At 43.6% G+C, this 24,614-nt stretch overlaps 1 protein-coding gene across 4 annotated transcripts in view; it reads right to left on the bottom strand.

Moving 5' to 3' along the window:
- dennd1b (DENN/MADD domain containing 1B) overlaps window positions 1–24,614 on the bottom strand; it is a 101,821-nt gene that overhangs the window by 51,436 nt on the left and 25,771 nt on the right. For 2 of the 4 annotated variants that reach the window (XM_062395524.1, XM_062395523.1), the window contains exons 4-8: window positions 10,760–10,809; window positions 9,588–9,707; window positions 4,236–4,305; window positions 2,368–2,448; window positions 412–471 (exon numbers count right to left, since the gene is read on the bottom strand). In XM_062395524.1, the coding sequence (XP_062251508.1) occupies window positions 412–471; window positions 2,368–2,448; window positions 4,236–4,305; window positions 9,588–9,707; window positions 10,760–10,809 (381 nt within the window). The remainder of the gene's footprint in view (window positions 1–411; window positions 472–2,367; window positions 2,449–4,235; window positions 4,306–9,587; window positions 9,708–10,759; window positions 10,810–24,614) is intronic. The other 2 variants (XM_062395526.1, XM_062395525.1) reach the window with 1 other exon arrangement.

Here is a 24,614-nt window from a genome sequence, read left to right as displayed (position 1 = left end):
TATCTTATCGTTATTTTTTTTCATCTTTCGATGACATGTTTATATAAAAACATTGAAAGTGGGTTAACTGGAGAGGCATCAAGGAGATTTTTTGAGCACAATTGCCTTTGCTTTAAACATAAAGAGAGTGTGGAGGGGAAAAAAAAAAACTTTTGATATTCAGAGAGAGAATATAGCAGCGTGGAATGGCATTAATCATTTACAAAGTTTGATTGTTTTCCAGAAGAGAAGAAACACACACCAAGGCCCAGGATAGTTTGTTTTTGTTATATCTAAAAAGATAGAGCAGCTTATTTGGCCAAATTGGAAAGCCGCGGCTCCCATGCGATTAGTGCAGCGGCGGTTTCATATTTCACAGCAGCCTCCTTCCCTCCTCCCATCTCTGCTGTTCACTCATTCCCCTCCACTCACCATCTCCTTGCTTCCCCGATCTCTCAGTACTTGCCCAGTGGCAATATACAACTGCTCATTCTTGCACAATATGAGAGAGAGAGAGAGAGAGAGAGAGAGAGAGAGAGAGAGAGCGCAAAACAGGGTTCACACATGAAAGGGGACAATGATCCTTCTTCTTGGCTGCCACAGTAAAAAACACTCTTTTAGGGAATAATTCTGCTTCATCAATTAAATATCAAACTAGTGGCTTCTCCAGAAAAAGAGATAAAGCTATCACCTCTGCTCTCTGGGGCTTCTTTTCCAATGAAGCTCTGAGACTCAGATGAAAAGGTTTTGTTCTCATGGAGAGCCGATGAAAATAAAAAAACTGACACAAAGAAAAAATAAATCACAAGGAATCTTAATTGACCTTGTTAACCTTGCTTAAGAAATATTGATTACCTTGTATTAGTATTGTTATGTTGTATATTCATCTGTGTAATTAGATGGGTATCCTTCTGAGACCTGTGCTGCAGAGAAGACCCAGAGTAGCTTGTTTAATTGGTTAAAAAAAAGAAGGAGGGTTTAATCCTCAAGGACAAAGGCTAACGCTGAAACTCTTTTGATCCCATTACGCTGTTGGGTCTGAGCAACTCAGAAACACAGATATTAGTGAAGTAAAAATATCTTGAGTTAAACAGTCGTTAGATTTGTTAGGCTTACGGGAGTTCAAGAGTGATTTCTTTATGTATGAGCTGGAACCATACATTGAGATTGTGTTTGAGTTAACACAAACACAGGCGAACTTTGAGGGACCTGGGGGCCGTTAATCCATTCCAGTTTTTTTGATAAGCAGGAGACATGAGGAGTTGTGAGAGGACCCTTCAAGTTGAAACATGCCCAGCTCAGGCAAATCACACGAAAACCTGTTAGCGCCACTTCTTGCTTCCAAACAGAGTGTCAGTCGTGGGCCCTCTGTGTCTCCCCTCGTCCTACCTACAGTATCTGAACCTCCTCCAGCTCCCCACTTTCTTTCTGCTGCTCGCTCATTTATCTCCTTTATCTCAACCTCTTTACTTGTTGATCTCTCTCTGCTTCTTCTTGTCTGTCCCATATTTTTTTTCTTCGTCTGTTTTCATGCCATGTCTTGGTCTCCTCCTCTCTTCTTTGTGTCCATTTCACTTTGGTTCTCATTATTCCTCCCTCTTTGTCTCCAAACATCAACTCCAGAAAATATCTGGGAAATTGAAATGTTTTGCCTTTGACATGACGATCGCAGCAGGAGATTGTCCCGGTCAGATCAATCATAATGATAAGGAAATGTCTGGAGTGTTCAGGTGGTGTCATCTGGGGAGAGCGTGCAGGGGGCAGATCATGATGTATACACAATCTCGTTTGATTTCCAAGTTGACCACGTTGTCGGCGTCTTCTACGCGTACGGCACCTCTTTCTCATTCTGAGATATTTGTACTGTTTTTGTACCTCTGCCAATAAGGTCATGTTTTCATACCTGTCCAATTTAGCTAGATTACGAAAAACTACCACAGATTACGACGAACCTTGGTGAAAGGCTGCTGATAGGGCGTTTTCAACATTTCCCTTGATTTCTCAGAGAGTAATTCGTGTTTAGGGGAATGATATTTATGTGTTATGGGGACTGTTGGCAAAGGTATGAACTCTTCTGAGCGTCATTCTAGTTTCAGTTTTGAGGCTATTGCATGTTAGAAACTTCATCAATAGATCCCCTCACTCACTGTGAGTTTTCCAAAAAAATTTCACTCAGACATTGTCCGGACATTTGACTGGGGGGCTGGCGAGACATTTTCAAGAAAATATCCGATATTCAGTGCATGACTGAAATACACATACTACACATTTTATCGTTGTGCTAAAGTCTCCTTCCTGATGCAATCCACTCCGAGGGTAACCAACCTGGCCCTCTCTACTCTAAGCTGTCTTACCTCTGATAAGGGGGAATATAAGATCTATACCTACCACACTCAGGTTGACTGGCGTGAAGGGCTTTGGCACAGGCAGATCATAGAGAGAATTCAGCATGTCGTTCAAGTCATTTTCCTGGAGGGGGGAAACAAACAACAAAAATAAAAAAGATACATCAAAACACACAGGACAAACGAATTTCTATTTACTTGTGTTGTTGATGTGTCAATCTCAACAACAGCGTTGGGACTGACGCAGACCAGAGGGCAATCCTGCAGTGAGGCCTGAAGGGCTCCAAAACATCCGACTGACATATGTTTAACAAGCAGTGGTGAGGTTAGAAGACGGCTGAGCGTGGGGCTGCAGACGCTTATTATCCTGCAGCGTTGATTTATGGCTGAGAGGGCTGCCGGTAATTAAGCAGGGGTCTACGCTCTGAAGATGGGGGCTTTCGGAAGCCGTCATAGAGCCGGCTTGACCACAGACCAGGCCCCGAGATTATTCCACCCGTTTATGAGCTCTACAACAAGACTGCTATTTACACTCCTGGAAAATCCGAAGGGGGACCAAACTTTGCAACATGTACTGAAATAACGACTGTGAACGCAGAGGTTGAGCATTGTTGGTTTTAGCTCCTTTTTCTGTTGCCCTCTCAGGGAACTTTGTTTTGGTTTTGACTGCGAGCAGTTGTTTGAGGAAGTGTTTGTTTGTGTGCGCGCGTGCGTGTGTGGGCCTCAGAGAAACAGAGACTCAAGAGGAATGGGTGGCGATATACAGTAAAGAAGAAGCGGGCGGGAGAGGAGGAGGAAGGGGGGCGGGGGTTGTGTCGGGGTGTGTGCAATCGAACAGCCTCCTGTCATGAGAGGCTCAATGCTCACACGCATGGTCAGCAACACGGCCTGGGGAAACAGTTCATTTACCCCTCGCCTTAAACCCTCATCGCTCTTCTGTCTTCCCTCGTCTGTCAACATCTCCCTCTCGCCTGGAACGGACAGCGGGGTAAATAGAAACCAAATCATGCACACTAACACTTCAGTCACTCAGGATTTCCAGCAATCTTTCTGTCTCTCTCTTCCTCATTCTTGCCCACACACAAAACTATCCTATTCAGCTTCTCCCTCTCTCTATACACACATGTGTAGAATAAATATATATATTATATATGCGTATAGCCTATATATGTAATAGATTATCCTCCTGGATCTCTTTCAGTCAGAGAAATGTGTACATGTTTATGTGACTACTTATGTGTCTACTTTAGCAAAAAGTCTTGAGGCCTGATCACGACTCTCTGAGGGTCTCTGAGGGGAAGCAGTGACTACATGACAATTGAAAGCAGTCCCAAAGCTCTCTGCCTCTCTCCTCTCCTCTGTCTCCCTCCCTCCCTCCTTCCTCCTCTATCTCCCTCTTCTCTCTTCTAAACACAGGAACATCACCTACACCCTCTGCGCTAGACGCTGCACATCTCCCCAGTTTGTTGCATATTTTACATTTCCCCTCCCTTTGCTCGTACAATGCATTGAATAGTCAGGGGAAAAGACTTTTGTAAAACGCGAGCATTTGTGCGAGTGTGTGCGCTTGTGTGTGTACGTGCGTGTGTGTTTTCTTAACGATTTGTTTTCCAGTAAATCATCAGGAATAACTTCCAGTGTCAGATCAGCGTTTGGTCTGTGAAATGTCAACATTGTTGCCGCTAACAACAGAAGCAAAGCCGAGCCCAAGACGCCGAACAAAACGTGCACACAAAAGATAACATGCAGCATCCAGAGGAAGAACAGAATGGAGGGAAATATCTTACCACAGTGCAGATTCAAAAACACAAAACTGTGCACTTGTTTCTCAGTCAAATCCTACAACCATGCCTTGTTTCCATATCGTGTTCTCGTAAAACATTTCATGTACATAAAATTCTCTATAATTACCTGTTGTTTCATTAGGTAATCCGACAGGGTGTTTAGCAGCTTGTAGTAGATTTCGAACCATGGTAAATAACTGGAAGAGACAGAGAAACGAAAAGGTATGTCGGTTAATCATATGTATTTAACAAATAAAAGGCACAGAACAAATCAAAACCGATTAACATGTGATGCATCACAGGGTCTCCATTCCTGCAGGATGTAGAAGGACAACACATACAGAGAGATTCTGCCTCGTGAAAACTTTATCACGAGGTCTATAAATAACTTCACTCTGTCCCGGACCCTGCAAAACGAACAGTTTCTATCTGTACTCTTGTAATATTACCGTATTTATCTACTGGCTAATGTCTGCAACCTAACACGTCAGATGTATTCAGGACATTTAGAATGGTTTGTGTTTCACTGCAGCTCCTCCAGTGTCATTGTTACATCGGTAAAAAGCGAAGAGGCTTTATTTTGACATTCTTCGCACCCAGGGCTCTCCACATGCTAGGAATTCTTGACATCTCTGCTCTTTAAGCCAATAGGATGGCAGGGTGGAAGAAAAAAGAATAGATTTTAGATCTTAAAAAGAAAAAACAACCATAGCTTTAATGTGATGTGGAGGGATGCTATGGTTTACAAGCATGCTGCTCCCAGATGCACAAGCTTAACAAAAATGCAGCCCAAGATGCCTCCTGCCTCCCCCCTCCTCCTTTCTGCTTCTTTTTATGCCCTTCACGTACTTAAAAAAATCTTTGCCTTATGTAATGAACGTGAAATAAATAAATTCATTAACAAGCTCAAAATAAATTATACTGCAGTGTTTGTGTTATGGCTAATCACTAAGAACACCCAGCATAAGCTAAGAGCATCTGCAGCATGGCTTTCTTTACCAAGTTGACATATTCTTGGCCAAGTCCACTTCCAATCGGAGTGGAAGGTGGCCAACATCTTCTTTTTGGCACGAAAGGTGCTAGGGCTCAGTTCATTTGATGTTATGTAATTAAATGATAATAATACTTATGTCAAATCAAGGTGTTGAATCTTGATCTAGTTTGGGGGCTTTAACTTGTAATTTCCAACATTGCATGATTAAAAATTCTTTATCAGGACCTTCTTAGCATTGCAATGAAATCAACAGAAACTCCCATGATTGTATAATTAACTGGATCATGTGTTGAAAAATAAATGAGTAGTGAAATAAAAATCATATTTTCCTCTCGAATTTGATAAATAGTCAGTATGTGAATTGTCTTAAATAAAATGAATAAAAACTACATTTCAATTAAAATTATTCGGATTAAATTTGCATTTCCATGATTATATAATTCATCTGTCAGAGTCAGAGTTTTGAGGGTGTGAGTTTATAAAGCGAAGACGTCCTGTTAGCTGGAGTATAAGGAGTATCCAGGGCATGGGTCACTGGCTGCTCTGTAGACTGGAATTAACAGACAACAAGAAAAACAATAAAGTGAACCTAATGCAAATTTTCCTATCGCTAAATCCACAAGGGGCCAATGACAGGCCGGGTTCCCGAGGAAGTGCAGCCAAGCGCACCAATCAGAGAGGCTGAGTGACCATTAGTCTGAAACAATCAGCCTCTTTACATGCCAATATTTTGACGTTTGCATGAGATTCAGTGCAATCAGGTCACACTCGCAGGAGAGGCCAAATCAAACATGCGTATGTTAATTCACGTGCTGACCGGATATCAACCTGAAGACCTATTTCTGCCACGTCAAACAACATGCAAATATCTGCATATGGGGTCATTTTACTTTTAACCATTATACGCAAAGTTCAGCCTGATATAATGATGCGAGGGGGGGGGGGGGGGGGCGACGACTTTGTATTCTAAAGCCAGGCTTCTGGACATTAATCCTTCATTTATCACAGTAGGAGGAGATGTAAATAGGGCTCTCGCTGTCAGAGAGACAGCCATCAGGCCCCACTGTTCTCACAGTCATTACACTCCTACACCGAGGAGCTGGAAATCCTTTGTCTTAGAGGAAAATGCATGATCACTATGGGGAGGGCAGCCAAGCCCAAATTATAAATTTTCCTTCTAACACCGTCCTACAGTATAGATAATTAATTTTGTTGTGCTTTATTCAAATACAACCGAAAGTATATAACGTTAAAGGTGTATTGTTTTATTCCTCCCCCCCACCACCACCACCACCCCACACGTTCTGCTGGCTTTGTTGATGTAACGTTAAAGTTTAGAAAAGCTTAGAGAGATACTCCTACTCTTCACAGTTCATTGCTCAGATCTGTTTGTGCTTCGCAAATCCTCCGATAGAGAGAGGCATCCATCACTGGCGTGCTCAGTGCGTGGGGGCCCCGCAATCTCTCCTGCCATTTTAAACACATGTCTCCTCAAAGTGCCATGTATTCAAAGAATGAACCAGTTAATCTGTGGCCCACTCACAGACCGCCGTGCTCTCCATCCCAGGCGCAGATATTTCTGCATGCGGCGAGATGGTCTGATAAACGATAGAGCCGTGGACGTGCCTTCGGAACTTTTTATAATTATGTTTCCAGGGAAAGCAACGAACAGCAGCGAAGAAATAAATCTTTCAAGCGAGTTGATTGTATTCAGAATGAAACTTTAGAGTGAAACTGTCCACAAAATCTCAGAATATTGTGGACTCACACTCACATATTACACCTATAAACCTCAGTGCTTAGTTGTTTGATGAAACCTTAATACTAGAGCACTAATTTCAGCCCTTGGTGCCACCATAAAGCACTTGTAAGGTGTTAAGCATGACATTTATTCATGTTCCTCCGATGAGTCTTAAATTTCCTTTAAAGCACAGGCACCTGTAATCGTAAGTCATCTTACACTTTGTAGACGGCTCAGTGGAAGACTTCATTACAAATTTACCTTCTCAGGTCAAGGGTTAAGCACAGGGGAAGGAAGTGTCATCTGGCAAGCCCATAAGTGACCAACTAAACAGAGCAACGCAGTCCCTGAATGTATGCTAAAGCCTCGGCCATTAAATAAAACTGAGGAAATCCTTACTTTTCATTTCTGAATTACACCCATTAAGCAGAAAATCTGTCAAATTGTGAGAAAAGAATGAGGGAAGACAGGGGAGTAAAGGTTCAGGTTTCAAAATAAACCTGTTATAATTCTGTGTTTCCGTACGCATTTCTTTTTTTTGTTGGATGTTTTTCCTGGCTCTTTGGACCACAGCTCCAGCAATGAGACTATAAAGGGCTGTACACATAAAACTGTCCTACTCATTAAGGCACTTCCTCCCGTAAGGAGAGGTGACAATTTTATGGTCCCAGCACTTCAACAATCACACAGATGCAAACTGTTTTAATTACCTCTATTTTGTATCCATGGGAAATGATAGATTAAATTAATATAGACTAGTGGGCTAGCATGGGCCTTTGTGTTTTGGATTTTAACCAAACTAATTTTTTACTTACAATTCTTTAGGATGAACAACTAATATAAACTGTATCTTCTCCATTCCTCTACAATTGCAAATGTTTTGAACAAAAATCTACTTTAAATTTTTTGATACTGGCTTGCATGACTAATATAAAGGAATGGGCTTAACTAATTATAAACAAGGAGAACAAACTTTTAAACCGAGAGCCTTGAACACAGGAACTAAATTACACATTTTCTCAATGAGATATCTCAACTCTTATTTATATTTTTGACTATTTCCATGAATCGTTTCACAATACTGTGGGGCTGTTTAAGATGATGAAAGGAAAAAGATCAGGGTTAAAAAAAAAAGAAAGATAACTACGAGCACATAAACAAATTTGAATTAAAAAATAAAACTTTCTATACATTATTTTATTATAAATGAAGCAAGCCATGCAAACTACTCAGAATGCATAATGAATTTTATACATCATATGTCAAATGAATTAGCATGTCTAACTCAGCGAGAGGGACAGGGGAGCCTCTGCTAATTGGCAGCGAAGCTTCATGCATAATTATGGGCCAAGCGTCTTTGCTGTCGCACTGTGGCAGTAGCCGAATAACGAGGAGAAAAGAGAGAGAGGGAGGAAGAGAGAGAGACGGAGGGAGAGAAAAGAAACACAAAGGCCATGGAAGCTGGCCGGGGAAGGGTGGGTGGTGTGGGGAGGAGGGACACCGTTCTTCACAGCAGCTCATCAGGGCAGTGACAAACCCACGACTGTCCATCAACAGCCACACACACCCAGCGCACACGCACGCACATACACATGCATGCACACACACGCGCGCGCACACACACACGCACACATACATACACACACACACATATACAGAGGCAAGACAGCACTTACATGAGTGCTGCATTACACTGAGATAAAGAAAAGGCTTTGTGCTCTGTCTCCAGTTTGGTGTTTGTTAAACTGTTTAATACACTCATTAAAAATTGATTTATTTTAAACATTGTGCACAGTTTATTCGAAAGTGCATGAGCCTGTTCACTGGTATTAACACTGGGGTGCTACTTCTTTGTGATGGTGAGGTAATCACACGTGTAAAAACGTTGTGTCAACATGCAATTACACGGTAATTAAATGATAATAGCTCTTATTGAAGAGTAATTATGTGAGGAAAATGTAATTTTCCTGGGTTTGGTTTCCTCATTTAGGCATCCTGTGATATGATAAATCCACCTGTGAAATATCAAATACTGCTAAACTTTTGGATAATTATAGGCACACCACTAACATATTTGTGTGGGCAGATGAGAATATAAATTTGTTATGCTGGCATAGTGCAGCTCAGTGTGAAGCGTGAGAATGAATTGAAATGTTGTCTCAAAAAGCTCTATAAACTTCTAGGTTGTGTGGAAAAAAATATGTTTCCCCATCACACCTGAGAAACAAATGCAGATATGAGAGAAAGCTGGTTTTGACAGTGATCCGTTGATCATTTGAAAAAGGGCAAAACAGTCCAAGTCTTGGTTATTTGAATAAGTAGGTAAAGTCACTGGTGTTTGAACAAAGTCTCGTTTCACATATTCCCTTGATTCTGATTTAGAAAGTAAAAATGTGAAAGGTTAACTTTAAATGTTTGCATTTGCATTAGTTCTCGGCATTTTCAGTTGTGTCTCTTTTGACATTTGTTAAATTGATTGAAGTTGAATAAGTTTATTCTTAACGTGTGGCATGTTAAAGACTGCAGTGAGTCTCAGTACATTAGGACAGAATGATTCTGAATGAGAAATAAATATATGTACCTTGGAGTATTAAATAAAAAAAAGGTAAAGCGATTAGGAGAGGGACTGGTGGTGGTGTGTGTGTGTGTGTTTGTATGTGTGTGTGTGTGTGTGTGTGTGTGTGTGTGTGTGTGTGTGTGTGTGTGTGTATGTTTCTGTGAGTGTGCGTGTGCGTGTGTCCTACCTGAGCAGACATATGCAGATCCGGCAGCCTTGAGTGAGACGACAGAAACCAAATCTCTGCTTGCCGTCGATGTCCGTCAGCACAAAGGTGAAGTTCTGCCCCACCTGACTCTGGTTAACCCTGGATCCAGAAAAAAGGGAGAAACCCACACACGCACACGCACACACACACACGCACACACACACACCCACACACACACACACACATATATATGACCAAAGCACATAAAGTCTAAATAATCGACTGAATACAGTAGGTTAAAGAAAATCTATGAAATCTTTTTATAAATTCACTATATTTCAACACAGTTTAATGGGCCCGGATCAGAAACTCTTTATTTCTTTTCTCTCTGGCCATGAGAGAAATTTCCATTCAGGGTCCAAATCTGATGTCACACATTTCTAGTATTGAAAAGCTGTAAAAAGCATTTCTAACCTCAAGATGAATTCCAGAGAAACTCAGTACAAGCCTGCACCACTAGATGGCAGCAGCTCAGCTTCAGTAAAAAACTTTATGGACTTCCCCCCCATCTTTACAATGGGAATTTTAACATGTAATTTTCCGTGATGAAAATATGTGCCCGGTACTTTTCAGAGAGCTGCTGGCCTGACTAGACTAAAAATGTAGACAGAAACCCACTCCGTCATATTCTGGATTCTGTCACACGCACGCTCTCGTAAACACAGTGCTGTGAATCACACATGCAAGTGGGCTGGTCACTCGTCATTATCATTAACATCTGTTTGCAACAGCACAGCATTAAGATTGGGGATGTTTTCATAAAAGCTGCGGTTTTTTTTTTCTAAAAGAAATTCATAACGGGACATTTTGGGGGGTGGGTTTACATCCAGAAAGACCTCTTGCAATAGTGAACGCACTCATCATTAAAGTTTGATAGTCACAGTAAATATGTCATGTGACAGATCCAACGAATGACGGTAACGTTACAGTTCATAACACAAGAGTGAGATGCAAAACACACAGATCATCTTTTAAAAATATGTTAAAATGCACATGTGTGTTTATGTTAGTCGCAGGAGGAATTGTGTGTGAGTGTGTGTGCGTGTTTGCGCGTGTGTGTGGGTGTGTGTTAGTGTGTGTTAGTGTGTGAAGGCGACAGTGAGCCCCAGTTCAGAAAAAAATACGGAAGCGGAGAAGGAGAGGAATCGTACCTTTCCACGTCAAAGGGAAAGCAGAACTTTGGTATCGTCTGAAGGACCTCCTGAGAAACCAGAACAGAGAGAACACACCCTTTTAGAGAAACACATATCCCAGTAATAACCGTGCATTTTTAAATCTCTTGAGCCTCTGCTAAGTAGGTGCTATCAGCTCGCTGGACAAAATGAGGATTAATGCTAAATGCTGCTGATAAAAATCTGACAAGGTCCTCACATCCTAAACACTCCAGCCTAAATGCACTTAATCCAAATGAATGGGCCACATAAACCACCTCATTTGGTAGAACAGAGTGGAAAGGCTCCCCTGTTTTCAAGGGTGGGGAGGGATCCTCGATCCACAGCTTGAATAATTAGCAGTTAATAAGTTCATCGATTATCGGGTGCCAAGAGGAGATGAAAAGATGAAGGAAGAGAGAGAAAGAAAGAAGGAAAGAGGGAGAGACAGAGGGGGGATGGGGGGTTTGGGGGGGCACAACACGAAGGCTATGGTGGCAGATTGTAGTGACAATGGGCTAAGCAGCTCTGAGGGGTTAAGAGGTAGGAGCGACGGGGGGGGGGGACAAGCCTTTAGGGCTTCACCTCCCAACACCTCCCCTGTGGGTTGGGGGGGGAAGGTGCGGGGAGGGCGAGGGTCTGCATGCTCTTCAAGCGAGGTGGGAGGGGAGGAGGGGAGAGAGGGGCACCTTTCCACCAGCGGCATATGGATTTAGACAGGGAGCAGGAGCAGAGCGGAGCACCATATGGGTGAGCCACTCCAGACCAGCCACACAGCCACCGAGCACCGGGTCCCAGCTCTGTCTGTCGCTCCTCGTCTCTCTGGCTCAGAATAGAGGCCGGCCACCAGGTCCTTTTTGCCGTCTGTCTCTCTATTACCTCTCTCTCTCTCTGTCCTGGCCAGGCTCTGCCAAACCCACTGACTAATCCTGGGGACTGGGTGGCTCTTTTGCTATGCTCTGGCCTCTCCTGCCGTCCACCTCTTTTCTCTTTCGTTCGCCTGCCAAGCTTGGCTGCTGAACCCAAGGCCTGTCTCTTCTTTCTGACTGGAGATGACCAAGCTTAGAGAGATGCTCCACCATCTCCCCCTCCCCCCCCCCCCTCCTCCCTCTCTCACTGCCTCCCCCAAACACTGATCTGGACGACAGGTTGGATGTCTGCTGCTGCCGACTGTTGCTAAGACCTCGCCGTGGGGAGCAGTCACCGAATCCCCTGCCCCTCCTTATCAAAAAACGTAAAGCTGCCACCCAAGCACAACACAACCATCACAACAGACAAGCCGACTAAGGCAACAATGAGCTACGACAGAGGGGGGGGGGCTGAGGGTGAATATGTCTGTGTGTGTCCTGTGTATGTGTGTGTGTGTTTGAGTGTGTGATGTACAGTATGTGAGTGCCTGACTGCTTCAAGGACTTTGTGCTTTCAATGTGAGAGGGTGGTTAGACATGTACATTTGTATGCGTTTTTTGTATATATGTGTGTATGAATGTGTGAGTGTGTGAGTGTGTGAGTGTGTGAGTGTGTGTGTGTGTGTAAGTGTGTAGGTGGGTGGCTGAGCTTAACTCGGCTATATGTTTGTGTGTGCACATTGCCACATATGGGGTGTATGGGAGGGTCGGGGAGGCGAGGCAGGGTGGGTGGGAAGTGGTTGTTTTTACTTATGAGGATATGTGATAAAAATGAGAACTCAACAAAGATGGGGGGCTCGGTGGCAGAGGAGGTCTCCGTCTCTGCTGTGGGAGTGAGTGTGTGTGCGTGTGTGCATGTGTGTGTATATGTGTGGGCCTGCGTCTCTGTGTGCGCGGCTGTAAAATCTGTCACACACATCAGAGCTGCCATCGCTGTATGTGTTTGCTGCTATTATTAACCACCATGTACGCACACCAATATGTTTCAGCGAGCCCTCCCTGGCGCACTGCATATGGCACACAAACCCAAACACACGCTCTCTCTCACACACACACACACACACACACACACACACACACACACACACACACACACACACACGGGCACTTGCCTTCCCGACAAATAAAAACATTTGACTTGCCAGATTTGAGAGTTGTCGCAGCCCCGCCCACATCAGGTATCTGTGTTTGAGTGACAGCCAAGGGCCTGCAGGGACTCTGATATAATACAGGACCAATGGGAAGTGGTGTGTCTGTATGCGTGTAATGTGTCACTGACAACAGATATCTTCTGTATATATATATTTGTATTTTTTTACATTCTAAGCACCACATATCTTCCTCACATTTTCAATCTACTCTCTAGTCATTTAAGAGACTCAAAGGCTGAGGCTTGTGAGACAGATCCTGTGGCTGCAATTATTTAATAATCTGTTGATGGTTTCCTTTAGAGCAACATTTCCAAAACCTAAAGATATCCAGTTCACAGTTTTTGAAACAGATTCTCACATTTGACAAAGAAAGTAAGTCAGGCAGCAAACCAGGGTCAGAACTGAACATTCAGTCACTGCGGAGGGACTCAAGCCTCCATATGGGGGGCGCCCAATAGCATCTGATTGATAGTCAAATAATTTCTGTTCAAATATTACTGAGATCAATACGATGACACTTTGTGATGATGCAATGGGGCCTTGATATGTAACCACTAGTACATTTTCTGATGTACTATTGAAAATCTATAAAAGCTTTGAAGGGAAACTGCTGATGAGCAAACACAGCCCAAAACATAACCGGACTAAAGAACCATTGCTAACATGGCTAAACATCTGTCAGTCTGCAGAACACTGTCAAATATGTAATGCAACAAATGGATTAAAGGGTTAGTTCACCCAAACTAACAAAAAAGTGCAATCTAGCCATGCAAATAGCCTAGTGTTCTGGTCATGGCCTTTATTTCTGCCTCCATCCCAAAACAAGTGAGTCAGAAGAGAAGTAAATTGAGTAGAGAGTTGAAAAACTAAATTTTATGAGCAACATTTTTTTTTTTAAATCTCTGTTACTCTGGCTAATCCACAGACTTTACTGTCAAACACTTTTATTGGGTCCATGTCTCTGGCTGAATGTGGTTGTATTTACAAAGAGACCACAGGGACTAATATCTCAAAACATATAAAATACCTCAGGTAAAACTAAAATGATCCGCATGACTTTATATATACAGCACCAAAAGAGGCGAGAGAGTGAATATGAAACTTTTTTGTAATTTGGATGAATCAACCCTTTTTACTGATCTCAAATTTAGTTCTGGTCCAACACCTTCCCTCTGTGAAAATCAAAGAAACAAGGAGCATGTTTATCAGATATGCAACTCATCTGTCAGTCTGTTTTCTGTTTCCCTCATTAATGCTCCCTTTAAATTAAATAATCAATTTCAAACAATGGAAGTTCCCGTGTTCTTCCAGTTTGTGACAAAATCCTCCACCATCAAACATGGCGATGGAGGAGGATGTCGTAAAAATGTACCCCTTGTAGACGCTGTGCAGTTTTAAAAAGGTGGAACTTTTGTCTTGCTAGACAAAAGGTGCATAAGTATGGACAAAATGAACTGAGAGAAGGCGCCATCTGGATTTGTTTCTATATATATATATATATATATATATATATATATATATAAATAAATAACGTTGAGCATAAATGAGCCTTTACCGGTTCTCTTACACATCTGAAGCTCAGTTTCCGCTTCCCTCTCTGCATGCCTTGGCCAAATACCATGGGGGTATCTAAACTGGAATGGCATAAAGGGGGGTGTTCCACCACCATGTACAGTAAGGACCCCACCTCACACACAGATGCATACACACACCCTGCTTGCCATTTTCTCAAGACAAAAGAAAAAGAGGCAGCTAATATATTTGCAGCTTTGTGTGTAGGGGGTGGGGGGGAGCTGGGGGTGAGGGAGGAATCTGCTGCTAGGCTGGGCTTGGCAGACACTGGTGTATGTGTATGTGAGAGAGTTTGTGCGTGCTGTTTATCGTGAGTGGAGACAGGGGTATCACTCAGTGAGACAGAACGCTCTGGGTTCCCCCAGCGGACGATCCTGCTATCACGGCCCCACAACACTACAGCAGCACACAGCAGCAACAGCAGCAGCAGCAGCAGCGTCAAGCTTTGCACCATGCCCCAGCAGAATAGCACGGTACAGCAGGGAGAAGCAGCTAAGAACGTGGAAAACACTCTTGCTCTTCTACTCTTTAAAAAAAAACAGGCCTAAACTTCACTTTTATTCCTGCTGCACCCTGATTCTTTTAGAAGTAATTGTAGCAGGTTAAGCTATATATGGTTGAGGCGCACAGCAGGCGCTGGGGGGATTTGACACGTGATAGATCATACTGTGTGGGCTCAGCTTGACTGTTTCGAACACACATACACATGCACCTCCCCTCTTGGCCACTCACCATCTCTTTAAAGGGGGGGGGGGGGGAAACGCAGCTTTTAACATCATAGCATGGACAGAATGATGTTAACCAGTTTGAAAAAAAGATGTGTCCCTTATAGGCAGATTAAATACTGAAGTCAGCACCAGCCCTGATGGTGTTTCATTTTGGGTGTGAACTTCATGAGCAATATTCAATTTCCCATATGCCTGCAAATATAAAGGAAAGAGAGAGAGAGAGAGAGACAGAAGTGGTGTAGAGAAAATGTGGATGAAAGGAGGGAATGAGTTTGGATGGAGTAAAAGGGCAATTTAATGCTGAGAGTAATAAAATACAAGGAGGAGAAAAAGATGGAGGCAGACTGAGAGACTGACAGGAGGGAATGTCATAAGGAAGGCAGAGACGGAGAAGACATTCAGTGGACGGACAGAACGGCAGAAGGAGGGAGGGATGAGGGGGGGGTAAGCAGCTCAGTTCATGCCCCTCTCCCCATGCAGTGAGGACTCCTCCCTGGGGGGACTCAGACTTTAAGCCCCTGCCCTGCTTTATATTCCCCTGGATACTGCAGCCAGATCAATCTAGCTAGCTACCCAGTGTAACTCAACCTAGTTCAGAGCAGCCGGGCCCCAGGAGCCCCTTATACAGGATGTAGTTTTAGGAGCAATGGAGGCTGGTGTCAGGCAGATTTGTAAATGCATTATATATAATATTAGAAGCAGATTTTTGTTAAGAACTATTATCCGTGTTTTTGTATATATGTGTTAGCCCATTACTACAATTCACATGTACTTTAGACTACTGTCGGCTCTCAGCTATATGTCTGAATGTCTTTTTCACTGTATAATCCATCACAGTGTACATTGTGTCCACTCTTGTGTTTTTTTTTTTGTCAAAGTAAATTTATTAGTTCCTGGTAATGCAGTTGTAAGTGCAGGCTGATTTGAACGGCCTGCCCTGCGTTACCACAGAAAAAATCACAATTCTGAATAATGCGGACAAGATGTTCACTGCTATGAATGACCCGACTCGAGTTAATTCTTTGTAACTACATTTTTTTACTACCATATGAATGGGAATCAATTAAATGCTGGGGAAGGTATTAAAACACATTCAAACATCTATAATGGTACAGTAAGCTACACATCTGTGCATCTGTACGACAATTTATAGTCCCACCAGGGGACTCGGGTATCAAACCAGGAATTTGGTTGCTCGAATTTGAACAACCTCTTGACCATAATGTAAATAATCTAAAGCTAATGTCTGTAAACCCATAATTGTGACACAAATATGCGATTCTTGGGAGAAAATTGGACACGATACCTAAATGACTATCAAGTAGATATAGGTTTACCACTGCACACTTTATAACATGTAGGTCAAATATGAAACTGTAGTAAGATAAGTCAATGTATAATTTTTAAAACCATGACACCACATGGTCTTAAGAATTACCCGTCAAGCAACATAAAGAGTCCAGGGCACAAAGCTTCTGCATCATAGACTTTATTTAAAGATGGACACTATGGTCGCTCCCCATAAATGAGGCCAAAGCATTGAATCGTCCTCTGGAGGCTGGCTACAGTACATGTAATAAAACCTGCCTCCTCCATGTTAGTGGGTGGGATATTGGATCCAACAAAAAAAGCACTTGTGTAAAAACTTGTATCGATGGGACCTTGACACATTGGTTCCATCCTCCCTGATGGCTACAGCGCAGAATGTTGCTCCAAATGAGCAAGATGGCAGCGTTTGGGAGGAAGTGGAGACGTGTCTTACATCTGTACATAAAGCCTATGTCCTGCCCTTCTAAATCTTTAAACTACAGAGGAAGACCACAAGATTAGCTTAAATGTCTCAAAGAATAACTGGTGCATGGATCTTGAGATAAGATATTTTGGTTTGTCATTATCAAACTGTTTATTTTTACCTTAAGCTAAGAACGCTACATTCCACATGTTTTAAGGAATGGAGAAACACCTGCTGGTTCCTGCACACAACTCTCTTGGTTACACTAATCATTCTCACGATCCAACATGATGACACCATGGTGCAATTTCATAAAAGTTCACTGGGTGGCTGACTAAATACATACTTTACATCATACACAAATTAATAATATCCCTTCTCAGGACTAGACATCTATATTACTTTTTCCTTCGATAGATGACAGCTCTGGTGGATTCAAAGCTTTGCTTCGATACTTTGAGATTTCAGTTCCTGTTCGAAATGTGGTCGAAAAGAAAAACTGTTTTTTTGCGAAGCTTTCTCATCCCTATGAGCCAAGCACAGTTGGAGGATACAGCGGTTTGCAGCAGGCGGGAGCCCTGGGTATCCAGCCAGCTTCAACAGTATAATGACATAGTCAGCAGGGCTACTAACACATCAGCGCTGGAAACCACAGTGTCTCCACTCACCCCTTCTTCACCTCTTCCTCCCGCACGCTCTCGTGCCCTCTTCATCACCTCCTCTCGTCCTTCCCTCCTTCACTACATCCCCCCATACTCCGTCCTCTTTCACCTCCCTCCTAAACCCCCTGTCGTCATCTTAGCTTCCCCCCCTTCCTGCAAACCCCACCTTTTCCTCACCCTTACTAACACCCCTTGTCCCCCCTTTCGCCCCCCTTTTTCCAATTAGTCTGTCTGTGTGCAGCTAGCCAGCCGATCTCTGCCCATCCTGCCGGTGCTGGTTCGCTCACCCAGCCCCTCTGGCGAACATGACAAAGAGAGATCCTCAGTATTCAAACAGACACACTGCTTTCAAATGCCGAATGGCAGGGTCGACCTGGGTGCAGCTTTAAGCAAAATATTCAAATTCTCAGCCTTTCTTTTTTAAGAATTTGCATGGATATGCATTCATTTGCAATGTGTAAAGGCACAAGGACAGCTGAGCCTTGGTTTTAGAGCGAGAAGAATAAAATAAATAATGCAGAATAAAAATGTATGATGGTATGAAACCTTGATTGGGTAGGCTCGTAGGATCGTGGGTAAAAACTGAGCTCAAAATTGATAAAAACAAAAAGTCAGACTCAAATCACTCATAAATTATTTTTGGCACTATGGTAACTGTTGAACGGGAGACGATTATCAGTACTTTAACGAGAAAGGGCGAGTGAGTTAGTCCTGTTCTAATATACTGTGATCAACGACTTCCCGCACAACTTCCTGTTTGTTCAGTAATCTCAAAACTGCACCAGACACCCAAAGGTTAGAGGAAGTGATACTTCCATGAGAGGGACAGACACTGAGGAGACTGAAAGAAAAACAGAGGCAAACATATTAAGAATAAGAGAAAGAGTGAAGGAATGAATACAGAAAGATAGAGGATCAGAGGAGCGATGGAAGTAGTTGTCCGCTGGTGGAGTTTACAATCCTCAGGTGTAGTGTCGATGTTGCACTGAGGTCAATGAAGAGGAATGATATATTCTGATAAACCTAGACCGAAACCAGAGGTGATGATAAACTAGTGTAATTTAAATGATAAGTTCCAAAACAGATATTCCAAAATCAAAACATTGACATTGTGAAATGTAATATAAAGTTAGCATTGCAACCTGTTACGTGATGAGCGGTTTCTGTTTCGCTGAGAGGAACAAAAAGTACGATATAATATAGTACCATGACTTTTCATACATCCTCCTGTAACGGTATAGACCACAGCATATTAACCCATTGCTTTATAAGTATCAAACAATCTATACCAGCAATTTCTGCTTCCAATAATGTTTACCAGCTCTTAAACAATGCCATTATTTCCAGTATTAAATAAAATAAACGCCGGCATGCTGGTGCCTGGAAAGTGTTGCACAAGACTTATTGTAGTTAAGAACCAATATCACTGCACTTTGATGAGGCCAAATCACTTAAATGATAAAGCTACATGATACATTTTCTGTATATATTTCTTGAAAAGGGAGCCACTGGAGGGCAACTTTTTCCTCTATTACAAGACATAACTGTCTCTATTGTAGGATAACACTTTGATAGGTGACACTAACCTCAAACCTTCCTGTCGAGGGGGGAATCAGTGACCTCATTTCTTATTCTTCAATTCGTATCAATGTGATTCTTCAATCCTCACTCTTCCCCATCTGCCGGCCAAAGTGTCCTTGGCAAGATACTGAACCCCTAAAAAATGGCCCCTCATAAAATGTTGAGTGAACTAAAAATGTAAGTCGCTTTGGACAAAAGCGTCAGCTAAATGACATGTAATGTAATGTAATATGAGAACACAGCTTGACAAATGAACAGGAGAGAAAACGTCATCTGAGACACACCATCTGATTAAAATGCAGGTAGAGTGAAACAGATGCAGAGTATGAGATAGAACAAGACAAAGGAAAAGACAGAAAGTGAGTGAGAGAGACAAAGACAGTGACAGACGGTAGACAGAAAAGAAGTCAGATTTAAAGATGTGATATTTAAAAAAAAAACACGACAGAATAGTGAGGAGCGAAGCAGAAGAACAATGGGCAGAGGCACAGCCTCCTCTGGCCGCTTCAGACCCCAGACCCTGCAGAGATTCCTTTCATTAGGCTTTAATAGTATGCTGCCGGCTTGCCATTCTGACCTGCGCTCTGTGCCGGTAATAAGAACGGCCTTCAGAGCTGGACCAAAGCAACAGAGCTGCTTGAGAGTGGGAAGACGGAGAGGGGGCTGATAGAGAGAGGTGGAGGGGTATAGGAGCCGATGAGGTGCACTTTTAAATTGACACGGGGGCGTTACATTTTCACATTCTTGCTCACTGCGCCCGGGCTGATAGGAGAGGGAGACAGGGAAATAGGGAGTTTTGTCTTTCTGGATGTTTTTTAATCCCCAGCGCGAGTTTCGGGTTAGGCTGACCCTTCTGATGCAGAGCTCCTCTGGTGACGGAGGTTATTTTGGTTGACAACAGTCTGAGCTGTTCTTCAGGAGGTGCTGAAGGTGGCAGACTAATATTCTGGCCTCTTCAAGCTCATGACAACACCTGACAGGCATACGTGTTCTTATATTCATTTGTGTATGTGCCACCTCTATAGCGAGAAGAAACCTTGCTGAAAATTCATGTCATTTTCAAATCTGCACTTTAGGACCCTTGAGGAAATCACAGCTGCTAGACCAAGGACAAAATAAAGACTGCGTTAGGCCTCCTGTGAACCTAGCAACAGCACAAGTCTCCATTTTAAGACCTTATATCCACCTCCTCAATGGAAACAATGGACAAGTTTCTGTCGTTTTCGAATTAGTCTTAACCCCAAATGTCCGTTGCCAAACTCGTTCTCCATCTATTAGCTGTTGGAGTCACCTCCAATAAAGCATTCCAGTGGGGTAGTACACATGTCATCCATTGTATAGCACTCATTTATTTTCTGCCTTCTCCACAATCGGTGTATTTATGTTAGTGGGTGAGGGGGGCATATTGCGTGGAGAATAAGTATGTGGCGTCAACAATAACAGTGTGCATTATTCCAGTGCTAATACCCTGTCCTGCTGATGTCCTTTCGACATATCACAGATGGGCTCAGACAGGGGAGAGCGGCAGTATTATGCCTCTGCCGAGATCTTCCACTGAATATATTACCATGTGATAGGGGGAGATGTCTCACTCGCTAACACACACACACACACACACACACACACACACACACACACACACACACACACACACACACACACACACACACACACACACACACACACACACACACACACACACACACACACACACACACACACACACACACACACACACACACACACACACACACACACACACACACACACACACACACACAGAGTGTTGGGCCAAGAGAGCTGCATATGCCCCAAACATACAAGCATGGGCTTCATTAATGAAGTGCCAGGAGAAGAGGGAGAGGGGGTGAGGGGGTGAGTGAGAGAGAGCAAGAGAGAGAGAATGCACGAGCGTGTGCGCGTGTGCGAAGCAGCCGGGGGGGGATTTCCTTCTTTAAGCTTTCAGCTCCCACTGGGCTTAGCTCGACTGTATGAACCCTGATGTGGGCCTGCCTCTAACACATGGCAACACACACACACACACACACACACACACACACACACACACACACACACACACACACACACACACACACACACACACACACACACACACACACACACACACACACACACACACACACACACACACACACACACACACACACACACACACACACACAGTCTCTCTCAACCACACACACACACACACACACACACACACACACACACACAAAGAATGTATACATTGACGCTCAGCGGGGGAGCAGCAGTGCAACACTGGCTCCTAAACATTTGGCTGTGGACGTCTCATTGACAGATGTACATGGAATCTTGCAGAGAGGGTCAGGTCATCGCTGCACGCTCCTCTACCTCCTTTCCTCTCCCCCTCCATCTCCATCCTTCTCCCCTTTTACACAACACCCTATTTGTTCTGCCATTGCTTCTATCTCTGTCGTTGGCTGGTGGCTGCTGGTCGTGCCATGCATGGGGTAGGGAACGCCAATTAAGCCACATCCTAGTAGGTGTGATAGCTCTGTTGGCAGAGGGAGAGTGTGGTTTTGGGTTAGTCTGGCATCTGATACTGTAAATACGAGCTTCCTGGCTGACAGGGACAACCTGTTTCCAAGTGGAGATGCACTCTTTCTTCCTCTGTGACGGCAGCCGTGATACTGACAGAGTTTGGCATCATTCTCAAATAAAATATACATACATTTGGGAGCATATGTGCGGCAGCTTTAAACAAGTCCAGTCAGCATATGTTCATTGCAAAACACAAGTCTGACAAATGGGTGTTGAATTCAATATTTCATTACCAGACAGAAAAAGGTGGAACAATGTTTTACCACATGTCCCTGTTCCCTCTTCTAAATCTCTGTTCCCTAACTGAGGCTTTATGTTCAAAAAAAAAAATTTAAACAGCCCTCAACAGCAGCTACTTTCTTTTTTGGAATCTCTGATAATCAAAGAGGGCTTTGAATGAAAGCTGTTTATATTTATGTTGAACTTGAATGTTTTTCTCTTGCAGGGTTGTCTTCATCTATTGTTTTTTGTGGTCATCCCAGGCGCGCTGTGCCAGCACCAGCGTTCGGAAATGCTCGAAACTTGAATCTTTTGAATGACCGCCAGTTACCCATCCTAAGCCAAGTTCAGACTACACAACCTTCAAAGTCATGGGATCACTGTGCAGCTCAACATGGCTCGCTGTCTTGTGATTGGGAGTCTTGCAGTCATTTACTGACTGGTGGACAGGGGGTCCCACACTGCACACTTTCACCAGGAGACGATCGGAATTAGTATGTCTGCTCCGCTCTGATTGGCCACATTTGTCGTCTGATTGGAGGAGGCAACATGTCCGCAAGCCTCTGGGAATGTGTCTTAGAAGAGCTCACACATTGTGGATTGGTGATTGAGGATACTGAGGCTCTCTTTAACAATGGTTAACAACGACGCCTCACAGCAAGAAGGTTCCCATTTTGGATTCCTGATTCAGCCGGGATCTTTTTTTCTCCATGTGTCTGCACTGGTATTCTTAAGGTAGTCCAATGTCCTCCAAAACTTAATGACATGCAGGTTGGGGTTAGACTCTAAACCATCTTATATGTGGTTTAGAGTCATATGTTTGCCATGGAATACTCTGACGACCTGTCCAAGGTGTATCACACTTCTCGCCCAATGTCAGCTGGCATTGGCTGCAGCTCCCCCCATGACCCTTTAAAAGATAAGCTATATATAATATCCGATAAGGATGGATAGACGGACTATATTGCACATATCTGATGTTTCATTGCCTGGGTAGGAACTGGCTTAGCTTAATTTATAATAAAGAGCAGTTGGCTTATCCGATGAGGTACTTCTGGGATGGGTGCATCTATAGCTGAAACCATGTCTGTCCACCAGCAGAATGAAAAAGACAAGCAGCCAACGTTTCTCTACACTGCTGCCAAAACACACCACGGCTTTCTTTTCACCAGTCACTGGGCGATACTGGAGAGATGTGAGCAACGGGGCGTAAAAACACTTCCCCTGCTCTCCTCCTCTCTCTCCACCACCCTTCTTCTCCCAGGAAGAGAGCCCAGAGGTCAGCGCAATCAGGACCCATGAGCAACAAAGGGCCCTAGTTAGGCGTCCAGCTCAGTGCCCGAGAGAAAGGCCAGCTTAGTGGGGCGAGACTGTCCATTAGGCAAGACCCCTTGAACACCCCAGGGATCTGAGGTGAAAGGGGTTAGAAAGAAGAATAAAAACACGATCAACCCAGACACATACACACACATATTCTCAAAGACATACACAGATCATATGAGGCCTTGTTTGACACTGCTGTCAGGGTGCAGTGAAGGGGAAAGACGAGAACCCGTGTCACACTGAGACATCACACACACAAAATACACACATACACACATAGGCGCACACATTCAGGCCTACACTTCTCCACACACGTAAACAAAAAAGGCATGAATTTCCATCTTTTTCATCTCTCAGTTCCCTACACCTTGCTGTTACAGCGTCAAATAACTGGCTGCAGCAGCAGCCAAAGAGCTGACAAAATACTCACACGGCTCACCATAGAGCATCACGACTTTTCTGTCTCCTATCGGCTTGGAAGATGGGCGGGGAAGACGGCTTTGTCTTTGTGAAGCCTGTAGTCTGACAGATTTGCCTTCCTCTGTCAACTGCAATCAGCCTATATGAACTTTACAATATGCTGCATTAATATGTCATTGAGTATATCACCTAATATTTTACTAATTCCCTGTGTCACTTTGTCAAAAGCTGCAGAAGTCACTTGAATAAGGACAATGTGTCATTTTTGTAATCCTTTATCGCTGGGTTTGTAGACCATGAGGCCATGGAATTTACACTTCCCCTAAAGAAAGTGTTCATTTTTGGATTTCTGAAAAACACAACATCGAAACCCTCAAACTTTCACACTTCTGAGTCCATCACAGCCAAACTAACCCACTCACTTTTTGCGGTCCTTTTTTTTCACAATTTCGTTCCTGTTTTGTAACTCAACACGTCTCTCACTTTCCCTTCATCTTCTTACATGTCTAGCACATCGATGTCATGACTTTTTCCCCTACTTCAACCTTAGCTGTCACACTTTATGTCATTCATCTCTTTTCAAACCCCACCACTCCCCATTCCTCGTTTGCCTCCCCTTGCGTCCGCCCCTTCTCCTAAACATCATGTCTATACCACTGGCTATAAGGTCTCAACAGGGCCATATGTCATTGTCTTCAAGTTAGAATCCCTGGCCCCTTGCTACGGACTTCTCAACCAGCACTCTTACCCACTTTTTACTTCTCTCCCCAAGGTCAACACTGAGCTCCCTCAGGGCTGAGATCCACCAATCATGTCCCCCAGCTCCATCCCTCAGACCACGGGGCCCCTCAGCCACCCACCTGACCTCTCCTCCAAAGAGTCCCCTCAATACATCCCCTACCCAGGGCCAGTCTACAGAGCTGTGGCCACCGAACACAACATGTCAGGCGGCCTGTCCTGATGGAGCATGGCATCA

Source organism: Platichthys flesus, chromosome 9 (genome assembly GCF_949316205.1).
Source record: "Platichthys flesus chromosome 9, fPlaFle2.1, whole genome shotgun sequence".
Taxonomy (NCBI): domain Eukaryota; kingdom Metazoa; phylum Chordata; class Actinopteri; order Pleuronectiformes; family Pleuronectidae; genus Platichthys; species Platichthys flesus.
Note: the sequence above shows the minus strand (reverse complement) of the source record. Positions and strands in the feature narration are given on the sequence as shown.